Source organism: Phaethon lepturus, unplaced genomic scaffold, assembly GCF_000687285.1.
Source record: "Phaethon lepturus isolate BGI_N335 unplaced genomic scaffold, ASM68728v1 scaffold9308, whole genome shotgun sequence".
In the NCBI taxonomy this organism is placed as follows: domain Eukaryota; kingdom Metazoa; phylum Chordata; class Aves; order Phaethontiformes; family Phaethontidae; genus Phaethon; species Phaethon lepturus.
Genome location: NW_010558797.1, coordinates 6,066 through 18,940, shown reverse-complemented (window position 1 = coordinate 18,940; position 12,875 = coordinate 6,066). Strand labels below are relative to the sequence as shown.

At 43.8% G+C, this 12,875-nt stretch overlaps 1 protein-coding gene across 2 annotated transcripts in view; it reads right to left on the bottom strand.

Annotated features, from left to right (window-relative positions):
* RUFY3 (RUN and FYVE domain containing 3) overlaps positions 1–11,072 on the bottom strand; it is a 34,187-nt gene extending 23,115 nt beyond the window's left edge. For both annotated transcript variants that reach the window (XM_010293176.1, XM_010293177.1), the window contains exon 1: positions 10,895–11,072. In XM_010293176.1, the coding sequence (XP_010291478.1) occupies positions 10,895–11,072 (178 nt within the window). The remainder of the gene's footprint in view (positions 1–10,894) is intronic.
* Between the last annotated feature and the right edge of the window lie 1,803 nt (positions 11,073–12,875).

The following is a 12,875-nucleotide window of genomic DNA, read 5'->3' as shown; positions in this document are numbered from 1 at the left end:
CCCTACACGCACCACGTAGCCTCCAGTTATTTAACCTCTAAGCCTCTTTGCTCAGCTCCATATCCAAAAAACACCCAAGACCTCCAACCTACTACGACAGCCGTTAACAACGGGTAGTGAGGCTTACACGCGGAAGAACGGGTTTTGCTTTCTCATCACATCTCACCGCTCATCACTAGATATTTTGTTTTATTTTATTTTTTAAATCAACATAGGAAATCGCTTAACTGTGTAAGGTCAGCACAGCCCAAGCAGCCCCGTACCCCACCTCACAGATCATCAGGGCTATGTTTCACAGAAAGGTGCAGCAAACCTCATGTGACCGTGCTGGCTACATCTGGACAATTGCTACCCACTTCACAGTAAAGGATTAAGGGTGTTTTCTTTTTAAACACTTAGCAAATGATTAATGTAAAACTAACAAACAAATGTCCAGCGGAGTCACAAATATTTTTTTCTATTATATCCCTACAGACAATAATCCTATCCTCTCTCTAACAAGAAAAGCTTGTAAGCATGGCATGAGTTTATGTTGGCACAAAGGCACTATGGGATTTGGACACATTTGGAAGCAAAAGCACAGATTACACGAGCAATTTCTTTCGTATTTTCATTCACTTTCTCATGCACCTAACCGTGGTTTGCATACATTTAATTTCTTCTCCATTGTGCAGTCTCCCCCACTTGTCTGGAACTTCCACCCAACAACAGCCGGGGAAAAAAAGGCTTAAGACATACACACACAAAAGAAAAGTCCCCAAACAAACAAAAAAAATCACAAACCCCTGCAACTTGATAGTTTCCATGCTCCTTATCATTGTACATCTAAGACAAACTCAGTAATTTTTATTATTATGGAATTTTAAAAGCTTGTAACGGATGCGTACCAAGTTTAGAAAACAGGATGACCTACACTTCAGCCTTCATAAAACGATTACCTCGTTCCAGCTAGATTCTCTGGAAGATCGGTATTATGGAATTGCACATCCCACTGGAAAAAATACACAAGCAAGTTCTTCACAAAGCGTCAGGAGTCCTTATTATCACTAACATATTACACATGAAAATCCCATCATTATTTTAACAATGACATTTTTCCAAGTTACTCTCTTCTCTGCTTCGCTGACCCCGCAGCAGTATTCCCAGCCGGTTTAACAGTCCCGTAGCAGCACGGGACTCAGTTTGGGCTGAATTACCCCAATTAGCACCGGGGCAAGAAAGCCCTCACAGCCACAGCCAAGTGACTTCAGCTGCCATGGAGCAGCGCAAGTTCAGGCTCTCTTACTACCAACCACAAAGTCTTTCAAATCCCATGTCAAGTAAGGTTTACCAAGACATTTTATCCACCACAAACAGAACCGTCTTAATGAGCAGGGATACTAACACATATGAAGCAGCAGCTCCTCCGGGTTATGACTTTGTTCCTGCTAATAAGAATACTTAAAGGAGGTGGTGATTAATGACTAGTGAATGATTACATACGGTAAGAAAACAAACAAAGACTTTCCCTCCAACCTTCATCTTCCGGAATTTGCTCATATCTTAATTTTTGGTTTAGTATTTCTCACAGACATATGCAATACTTAACAATTACATTGAAATTTCAAACAACTCCTGCAGTAATAAGGGATATTGCCAGCGGATACGGTTTCCCATGCAAACAAAACCTTTTAAAAATAAACCCGGGGAGAATGTGCCAGCATAAAAATAATTTCATGCTGCTATTAAACAGAAAGAGTGCTTTTTTTTTTTCTTTCTTTCTTTTTCAGGATTGATGTTATTAGCTTAACATAGGGTTGGGAGTAGAAACCTTTACGAATATTCCCACCTACCACCATACCTCTCCAATTCCCATCCAGTTGTGCGCTGCAGTACAACGCTCCTACACCTCCTGGCAGCCCCCGACACCGTTGCAAAAACGTTCAAGTCCAAAGGCAACGCTGCTAAGCGGCGAGTTGCCACGCTACCATACAACGCTGATAAAACGTGCTACATGCGAAAGCCGAGTACATGAAGCGGAAGTCAAGATCGTGTCTTCTTACGCTGCAGGCAGGGCAGAGATAAAAACAGCGTCCAATTCATTTTACTGGGCTTCTGAACAGTTGCCTCATGAGCAGAAACCAGAAAAGGTTCCCAAATATACAGCAGAAGTATCCCCGTGTTATTTTAAATAAACCTAAACGAGCAAGGAACATGTGCCCTTCGACAATCGCCAAGACCATCCCATAGCTGCACAAACCCCTGTATACTCCCCTCAAACTGCCGCCACAGAATGCGGTCATTAAGAAATCATGTGCAATGAACATTATCACCTCAAAACCAGTGTCTTAGCCTATACTGGGGTACCATCTACAAGCACACTCCCAGGATTTGCAGTAAGTCTAGCAGCAGAACTGCAAGTTCCCCCAGGCACATGGGTTCCTAGGCCATCAGTTTTCTGCCTACACCCTCTTTACTTTTATTAGTTAAGTATCTTGTGAGTGCAACTAGGAGGATGGAATGCTCCGAACTTCTTCTACCGCTATGGCATTTTCTCATGTGTAAAGAAAGATGCTCAGAACAATACAATGAATCCACACATCCTTTGCAGTTTGCAAGCACGATACGAGAATCAAGTTCCTCCAAAGACAGGCTAAATAAGTCAGGATCATCTTTTTTTTTTTTTTTTAAGTACAGAAATTCTGAACAAATGCACAAGCAGAAGCTGGTAAGTCAGTAAAATAACAAAAAAACCCCACCCCAGCACCAATTGTGGGAAGTGAAAACCAAGCTTGATACAGAAACTACCCAGCAACGGTGCAATGTCAGTTATGCAGCTTTGGCTGTTATGAAGGGCTTGACCCAAATCTGTTACGTTTGCGTACAGACACTTACAGAAAATATTAACTCTCTCGAAGGGCTATAAACAAACAAAACTGCAACTAGACCAGGGTGCCCATGTTCTGTTCAGTGGTAAGGAAAGGAGTTATTTTTTAAGCTTGCCCACCACAGCAGTTGAGATAAATACCAGGAAAGACAACTAGACTGCACTCAGTCAGTGCACTAGTGTGAAATCCCCGCCGCTCCTGCCTGGTGATTTCCCACGACTGAAAAAGTTCTGAGGAAAGAAGAAAAAAACGACACATTTAAAATAAGACCTACAGAAGTGCTGACAAGTTAGTTAGGACTGAACAACCACCGCAGGAATTGGGGTGATGATGAAGTGAACCCAATCAAACCAAACCGAACCGCCAACAAAAATGCCAAGCAACAAAGACGGCTTTCTCCCGCTCCCCCATTTTTACTCAGCATCTTTTATCTAAGCCCTGATATTCAAAGCACTGGAAGAATTCTTACTTTGCCCTCCAAAAACGAAAGCCAAGCCCACTCCTCCAGGCCTCCCGACCATGCCGGAGTCGGAGTGCCAGGAGTTGCAGCAGCACTTCTCATTCACTCAAAGGCACTTTCCCGTTTAATTCTAAGTGAGATTCTACAGCGACCATCAGTATAACCATAACCGACAGCTTCCCTGTCAGTTATGCCTCACGACACACTACATAGGAAAAAGCACCCTCCGTATTCCAAAGAGGGACGCTAATGGAGGAAATGTTGACGCACGTGCTCTTCAGAAGGTTAATTACAAGATTATTTTAACTTTCAGTCCGCTGCTCTCACACTTGCTCTTCTTTTTGAGCCAAAGCATCCCACAACACAAAGGAAAGTTGGAAGAGCTTATTGAAAAATACTGAATATGCATGATTAATCTCATTCATGTCTTCTTTTTTCTTTGAGGCTAGCACATTCTCCTTCATTCTATGGACAAACACTATTTTTATCATGGAACTGAAACCTGTAATCCCATTATTATATTTATTTAAATTGCATTATCTCATATTTGTTGCCTTAGGAACGATATGTAATTAAAGTGTTCAAGAAAGAAAATTAAGTAGATGCTGTTAATATTATCACAGGTATGTGATGATTTTTTCAGGCTACATTTGTGAATCAGGTGCATCATGAAGCGTCGACAAAGAAAAGGGATCAGCGAAGAGAGTTTCAGCATCGTGTTCAAACACCTCGCAAACGAAAAATCGAGGACGCGACCAGACAGCACGCAGCCTAGAACGCCAGGAACAATCTAGTCAGAACTTATAAAGTAACTTAAGAAAAAACATTTTTTAAAACCCACTACATAAAAATCCGGTCTCTAAATATATATCTATGTAGACAGAGCCTTGCATAAAGAAGAAAAAATAAGTCCATCCATTTCACCCTGCAACTTCGGTCTGGGAAAGCTGTTTTCAAACCGGGAAGGGTGAAGAATGGATACTAACACCACTTAAGATAGGCGTTCTCCTGTGCAAGTACTGCTGCACCAACACGCGCCCGCCTGCGCGTCCCAGCTGTAATTCCAGAGGAGGAGAACAAACAGGAGAACACGGAGTGCTGTCCCGGGAGCCTCCGCTCTCCTCTTTGCTGACACTACTGACCTTGGCGCTGTCGGCTCCCTGCAGATAATAGTTCATTTTATCTGACCTCTCTGAGCACACCAAGCACATCGACTCAATCCCGGCATTGTTCTCCCGCAGTCTGTTCTCTCGGTTAACGCATCCTTATCCAGCATCCAACTGCCCAGAACTGCTTTACCTCACGTTACAGCACCAACACCTTGTGCTTTCATTATAAACTGTGATAACTGACTGCCAATACTTTCAGTGTAAAAGTGTTACCAGATAATCTTTTGTTTTTTTGAAGGACATTGTCATCACTCTTGTTTTAACACATGCTGCTCCTCATCTGACAGCACGAGGTCACAGACTGACATGACCATTTTTCCTACGCCATGGACATTTGGACCTAAGTTAAGGCTTGCACTGCGCCGGAAGAAACAGCAGTCACAGTCCGCAACAGTCTGGGAGGATTGCTGAAGAAAAAAAAAAAGGCGCAGAGGACTCGGGAGTTCCAAGCCCACTCTCTCCCTTACACGTATGGGACAAGCAGATAGCAAAGGTACCTTCGCTACGTTAACGGTGTATTCCCACCCTAGGTTTTATTCCTGCCTCCAGACGGTTACCATCAGGCATTTCTGTATGTTGCAGCTGTGTGGAGTCACACATACTTTCTTCACAACCAGCCTCTTCCCAGAGAGAAATACATGAGTAACTGCTACGGGAAATTTCTCATTCTATTTTGGCACTTGATAATTTGCACAACGAAAAGAAAAAACCAAAGCCTGCCTTTTTTCCTGCCCCTCATCTTTCACTTCCCATCTTGGCTGACACCCAAGAGGTTTCTCTGCAACACTTTTGGTTCATTTTCTGTGAGGGAAATAAACCTGCCCCACATTTCCCACATCTGACTTCATTTAGACTGAACAAGCTTAAAAGAGCAAAGAAAAGAACTCTCACTTGTAATTTCTTAATGACAGCCCTGGAAACACAAAAGTCCAAAATTTAAAATATAAACCAAAATTAGAGTAGCACTGATGTAGGTCTCAGCCTAACCTTACAGGGCACTCAGTCCCTCTCCTTCTCTGAATTGCTCCAAGGCGACTGGAGGGCTGGCACAGGGTACCAGCTGTCCTGAGGAGCTTATTAAAACTGCATCTTACCCCTCCTCGGTCCAGGGCCAAGCGTCCATCTCCTCTCCCTCATTTCCCTTTCTTCCCGGCGTGCGATGGGATTGGGTGTAAGTACAGTAAGCAGGACATCTCCTCCGAACCTGGGGAGATGACCTTCTTGATCATGTTACGGGCTGTCTAGATTACATGACCTAGCTGCTATTCCAAGGGTTTATGACCACTAACACACTGTAATTCCGTTAGCTTGCATATTATTGACTTCACATGTGTTTTGTTAAATGTGGTCTTCAGCTCCTTCCGAACTTTTCATCTGTTCAGGAGAGGTACTTTTCTAACAAGAGAGGCACAATCCCTGGAGCAATGCCACCTCTCCCAATAGTTTGCTTTTCCTATTCCACGCTACTGGAGAAAACCTAAACCAAATTAACAGCTCTCAGGGTTTCTTCCTAGGCGTGCTTCGTTCCCTGCAGACCAGCGTGGCTTTATACCAGGACCGCAGTCGCGCCAGTACAGCGGACGAGCCCTCATGCCACACGGTTCCCTCAATACTGAACAGCTCTGTGGCTGCCCCACCAAAAATGAGGTGATTCTTACTCCCACATCCCTAGGCAAGCCTAAGTGCCAAGGTGGCTGCCAACCTGCAAAACAAAAATAATAACTAACAAAGTCATGCTGCTTCCTTCAATCATTTCGAAGTGTGCCAAGAAACACGGAAAAACGGAGAGGAAAAGTAGAATCTGAAGGCTTATGCAATAAACAGTGCGATAGACTAATGGGCAAGAGATATTTGAGCTTTGAGAAGAGCGTTTGCTTTTTTGGAAGAGCTGTACAACTTCTACGCAGGGCACTTTATACAAGGATGTGTCTGAAAGTTAACACTTTTAAATTACTGGTCAGAAAAGAACAACAAAAAAATCTGACCTTAGCTACCAAAAATTATCCTATGGAAAAGATAATTTCACCGTTGCATGTTATAAACATACCACTCCAACTCCCCATTTTGGTGCAAATAGAACAGGTTTTGGAAAAAAAAAAAAAAGCGAAGCAGGGTGGGGAGATACCGCAATTCTTGACAGTTGCGAGTAAATTCAGACCATACAGTTATCGCATGTACTTCTCCTCTTCTCGATTACCAGCTGATCCCATGAGGATTAGAATTCCCAACACTCTAACGTGAAGTTCCTCATGATTATTCAGAGTAGAAATCTAGCATCCAATAAAACCGTGCAAGGCCACTTTGCATTTCGTAACTTCTTCCAAAAGTTGAGATCAGCATTCTGTCCCATGTACACAAGCACTCTTGCACGTGCAACGGAAATACAACCAAGACATTTTTCACATCTCAGTCCCTAAAAATGCCTCAATGATCATTATACATGTTGCAAACAAATGAGAGCCTAATAGCCACTAGTGTCACATTTGAGTAAAGTCCTGATAACCTAATTAAGAACCATTGTTGGTTTTAAAAAAAATTCTTTTTCAAAGCCAAGCACATTTACAGTATATAGCAACATCACTTTCCTTTCATACACACAGAATTGTTCCAAAAGGCTGAAAAAGAAAATTAAGCGCTTTTATCATTAAATTGAGCATCCATGTTACATGCTATGCTGAATACACAGTTGCAAGAAACTCAGTAACTCTACTGATGCATTTACCCTCCTGCTACATGCTACTCTTAAATTTAATAAAATTTAAGTTTTGCTCAGAGTTACGCTCAAACTCCAACTCTGTGGCAGAAACAGAATTACTCCAAATTTACACCGTTTCGGCTCAGATCAGAAGCCGCTTCCCAAAGTATATTGCCTTTGGCTTACGAAGTAGCAGAATTGGGCTCGGTCTTACTGGAAAACATCACCACCTCAGGAGGATGCCTGTTGTTTTTACGCGTCCATGACTCGGACTGCGATTACCACCATGCCCTTACATTAGGAGCTCCCTCCCTGTCCCTCCAGCTCCTATCACAGAACTGGCCTCAAGTGGGATTATTCCAGAGACAGCTACAGCAAGCAGACTCTTGAGGAAAGGGCAGACAGCAGCTCTGGCCTCAGAAATAATAAGCACCAGCTGCAGTTGCTGCCTCTCCGCTCCAGGAGACCTTGGAGCACAACCAGAAAGCAGCAGTCTGCCTCTAGCTCCCCCTCACTCCCCAATTCTACGATGCGGCACCATTAAAACACTTCTTCTGATGCCCCTCTCTCAGCAGAATGAAAACACAGTGTTCCAGTGAGGGATACCAAACCAGAGCAGCTAAGCCTCCTCTTGTATGTTTAAACTGTAGTTCCTAAGTCATCTGCTTTAAAAAAGTTAACAAAAAAGAGAAATAATAGACCCGCTCTTGACAAACTGTTGGAAAGAGAAAAAAAAACATACTGCAGCTTCTCATTTAGCAGCAATTCAATTTTGTCAGATATTTTACTTCTTTCGCCCTACCTTTGGTATAGCTGGAAGAAAAAAAAAAAAAGCTTCTTTAAAAACAGCAAAGCAGAAACTCACACCATAGCTAGTCATATGAAGAAAAGCTTGAAGGTGTAAGACAAGTCAGCTGAAAAAGCCGGGAACCAGAAAGGACCCCTGGGCTCCCACCAAATTTAACAACTGAGTCATCCTAGAGTGCTACATGAGAGCAGCCCAGCACAGATGTATGGCAGTCGGAAATCTCGAGACTAAAAAATCTTATTTTCCCATTGCATTTTAAACTGTCTCATCCTGTATGCTGTTCTGTTCTCGACACTCTTGAACAGTTCCTGTTCATCCTCAGCACGACGGGTACGCAGTGAGGAGGAGGAAGAAGGCAGGATGGTTGCTTGTGCACTGCGGGCATAGCAGATCACAGAGTGAAGAGAGGCCAGAGTCAGGAAAACCTCTTGGGAAGCAGCAAGAGCTGAGGGACAGCAACTGGAGGCTTCAAATCCTTATTTCAACAAGCTGTTGGATTTGCTACTGTAATCTATTATTTTTTACATGTCTTGATATGTAAGGAAAAAAATGCAACCTTTTGTTCTGTGGCAGAACTCTAGAGCCTTTTTTTTCCCCCTCTCCTTCCTCGTCATAATCCCTACCTTTCTACATCTGTTTTATGGAGATATGACAAGACACGCCAGTCTCAGCTCCTAGGTCTCCTGCTTTGCCTGTCCGACAAGTGCTCGGAGCCTCCAAGCCCCACCATCCTGTCCCCTCAGCCCTTGTGTGCACTGAGGACGCAGCAGCAGTGCTGATGCAGTAGCACCGCTTCGAACACTGGGGATAAAGCTGTGTCAGCTTTTCTATTATCAACACTTTTTACTGACCTTATATCTCTGTTTAAAATATGACTTGGGTCCAAAAAACACCCCCCAAAACAACCGGTCTTTCTGCCTCTCAACAAGCAACCTGAATTTATGAATGTGTAAATATCTCCTTAAAAGTCGTTATGATACAACTCTCTCTTTTTACTTAATTTTTGACATAAAAATTCGGTAATATGGCAATGCAATGAACAAATACTATTTTCTAACTCTTTCTGGTACTTGCAAGAGAGTGACTGTAATGACAGCTTTGAAAACAATTATTTTTCTAGTTTTAGGGAAGGGTTAGTCTAGTATCAGTGTTTGAATTGTTTACATAGGCAGGCAAGACTGCAATCTGTACAATGTTAAGGACACATATTCAGCATATTTCAGCAAGGTAACCCAGAAGAACTCTATTACAGACACTGGATTCATCCAAGCCTACCTTCCCCAGGAGTTTGCTCAGGGCAAGAAGGGCAAACAGAAAATAGACACACACATACAAAAATGAGGCTCTAAGAAACTGACTCACAGTGTGACTGAAAGGTTTTCCAGGCTCTACTGCGAGAAAAGCAATAGATTGCTTAGAAGGTCATTCACTGACTACAAAAGGACCAGTCAAAAGAGTAGTAACTATTTGTGAGAGAAAGATAGAATATATATTAAAAAAAAAAAAAAAAAAAAAAATCAATCCACCTACACTAGAATGTACTGTTAAAAAAACCAAACACTCAAGTCCAAAAACTTACGAGTAAGATCAAGAAAGGTCTGAATAAGCCTGCACCACATGTAAGAACATGGGAATTAAAAGTCAGCTAAATTACTATACCCTTGGCTCACTCTGTACTCACTGCTCCGGTTCTGCTTTCCTGAGCCTACAGCAGCTCTCTGAAACCCCAGGACATGCTTCAGAGGGAGAGTTAGTCTCTGCTTCCAAAACCTCTGTCTAGTATCCCACTGTGTGACTAAGTATTTGGCAAGCAAATCCAAACCCAAGGGCTGCTACCTCTGAAAGCAGCTGTCAAATGGAAATTGAATTATCACCTGGGAATTAATTTTAAAGCTCAAATCCTCACCACAATTTAAGCTGCCTCATCCAGCAAGACAACAATACGGTAAGACGTTACTGACTTGACAAGCCAGCAAACGGCTCAAGCAAGACTGCTTGGTGGAGTCACACTTCAGTAGTTGCTGGAAAAGGGTCAGATGTGAAAAGCTGGAGGCCCCTCGCTGTAAGAGCGAAAGATGCTCGGTATCCAGCACGGGGCATTCAGAACCTGGCAACGTCGGTGACCACGGGAGCGCTGGCCGCCGTGCAAAATTCCTGCAGAAATACGTCACGTCTCCTTCCCCACTTTTTTTTATTGGCAAAGCAACACGTGGATGTCCTCCTGTGTTTTTAGTACTGGCAAAGCATTCAATCCTCATTTGACATGACCTGGTATTAAACTGCTTTCACCGTCAGCCGAGATGACAAATCCCTTTTCAAGAAGAACGCATGATGTGGTACATCTGCACTTCTCAGGCTTCCAAGCCATTCTAAACAACAGCAAGCTCCACAGAGCTGGAAGACTTGTGATGGTGTTATCACCTGACAATAGGCATAACTGCGTAATCACTTGGGGCTTTCCAAAAACTACTCGCTGGCCGTATGCACACACACATCTGTGTTTTGCCAGTATGCTCCATTTGTAAAAGCTGACAGCTGCCTAACAGGGCTATAAGCCCCATTTTAAGAGTAAAATCATGACTAATTGTATCACTGGGCGCACGTCGTGGTTATCTTGCTTCTCGAGACATACAAACCTGATTTGTGCAGATAGATCTTTAAAAAATAGTAACAATTAAGCACAAATCTGTCTCTCAAAGGGGTGGATTACAGAAGATGCAACAAATTCTAAGGCAATCTGAAGCACCAATTTGGCTTGCTAATACACCGAGCGGTGCCCAGGTTCTTCAGGCAGGACTAGCCCATCTCTTCCCGGAGACACCCCCTCCCAACTCGTGCAGCGGTCGCAACAACGCGACGGCTGCAGGAATCCCGGGGCAGGGAACCGGACCGTACCTTCGTGGGTAGGCTCTGGGTCGGGTGTCAGCGAGATGTCGTCCAGCTCGCGCAAGCAGAGCCATTCTCCATCCATCGACACTCGGAATTTGCAAAGATAGATGGTCTCCATGGCAGCCTGAGTGATCTTGTCTGTGGTGGGGGTTGGCATGTCGCTTTGAGGCGTCAGAGCAGACATGATGACTCAGCTGGTACGACAACAACGGTGGGGGGGGAAAAAATAAAGAACTGAAAAGAAAAAGCTTTCTGAAGAAGAAAATAAGAAATACCTTGCTGTTAAAGGACAGATGCTCAGGGTCGTACAGACTGCTCTGGCCTTTTCATATATAAAGCAAGGCAAAAACGCTGCTCCTTCAGGCTCGTCTCTTCTTCCCTCCTTTCCACCAACTGCCGTCGTCTTCAGCTACGCTAGAGGCTATTGATCCTAAGCGACCACAGAAAGCCTGGCTTCTGCATCAAAGACAGGAGGTAAAAAAAAAAAAAAGGTATAAAAAAATATAAAAAGAAAAAAAAAGCAGAAGGAGGAAAAAGAATGGCTTGCTGTGATGATTATCCAAGCAAAAACAAAGGAAGACCGCAGAGACGGATAGCCAGGTTTGCTGAAATCAAACTGCTGGTCCCTTTCTTCCCAGATAAGCCAGGACAGTGAGTGCTGATAGGATTGGTTGTGCGCAGTAAGCAGGGTGTTGACCAAAATGGCTGACTAATGAACTGAGCTGAAAATTCAGGCTCATGTGATCAGCTGCTCCGAGCGTAGGGCAAGCAATTCCCAGGATGCTTCATAGGCACTGCTGATGCAGGGGACGGCAATTAGGCTCTCATCATCCACAGCACCTTCTCATCAGGCCGTGCTCGTCCGTTTGTGAGCAAGCACAATGCGCCACGCAGATTTCTCAGCGGTCGCCCCCATACTACAAAGGGGCCCAGACTAGCAGCGCGAGGAATACAAAGACACATCTGTATTCCTTTCACGTGCCTGGATATCACTACATGAATTAAATAATTTGTTTTCACAGGAGGTGTGCAAGCTGCAGTTGACGTTTTATTCGCCTTCTCAAAGGGTACGTTTGAGCTAAGATTTCCGACATAGAAAAAAATGCTAGGATGGATTTATCCTCTCAGGGAAACAATGAAGGGGGGGGAAATATCTGGCTTTAAGCACTCAGTGAGCGAGGATTAAGCTCTTGTCAGAGGGCATGTGCACATGGAAGAACAATGAGGGTTAACACCAAAAATGTAATTAGCTGTTCGACCGAATCTAACACTTTAAAACCCCCATGTGAAAATTAGTACTGCTCAGGTGAGGCTGATGAAGAAGTATTACCTCTCAGCAGGCAGCAAAACAGGCTTTCAAGCTCTCAAGAACAAGGTGACAGCGCTGCATTGCCCTGTCCCTTCCCGGACGATTGAATCTGCTCCATGTCCCCAACCCACGCAGCCCCACCTCTAGGGGACAAGAGGTCCCAGGTCATCAGACACCATTCTTATTCCCGAGGTCACTATTAAACCAGGGCAGGGGGCACGGTATCACCATCCACTTCAACTACGACATCAGGCAACAATAAATTAGCTTATCTTATTTCATTCCCGTGTGGCTCCGGTGTATTTGTGGAGAGCAGATGCGTAGCATCCATCTGAAATGGACACCTAGTCCCCACCCCATGTAAATTCAGAAAAGGCTGACAGTTCACCAGAACAGTATCTCGACAGGAACGTGTGAATGACTAATGCACGGGACCTTAATTTTTCTCCATACTTTTTCTTCCCTCCAGAAACACTCACAAGGACATGCGTCTATTTTGTAGGGACGCAAAATACAACTGATCACTTGATTTCAGCGTGCCAATGCATGTAACTTTCTGAAAAAAAGCACCCATTATGTAAAAACCTCATGAAACTGGAAAAAGGGTTAAGAGGTGTTATTTCTAACAGGCAGGAGGAAGCAGTTGCTTTCAGCGAAAACTTCCTCCTTGGTGGATAA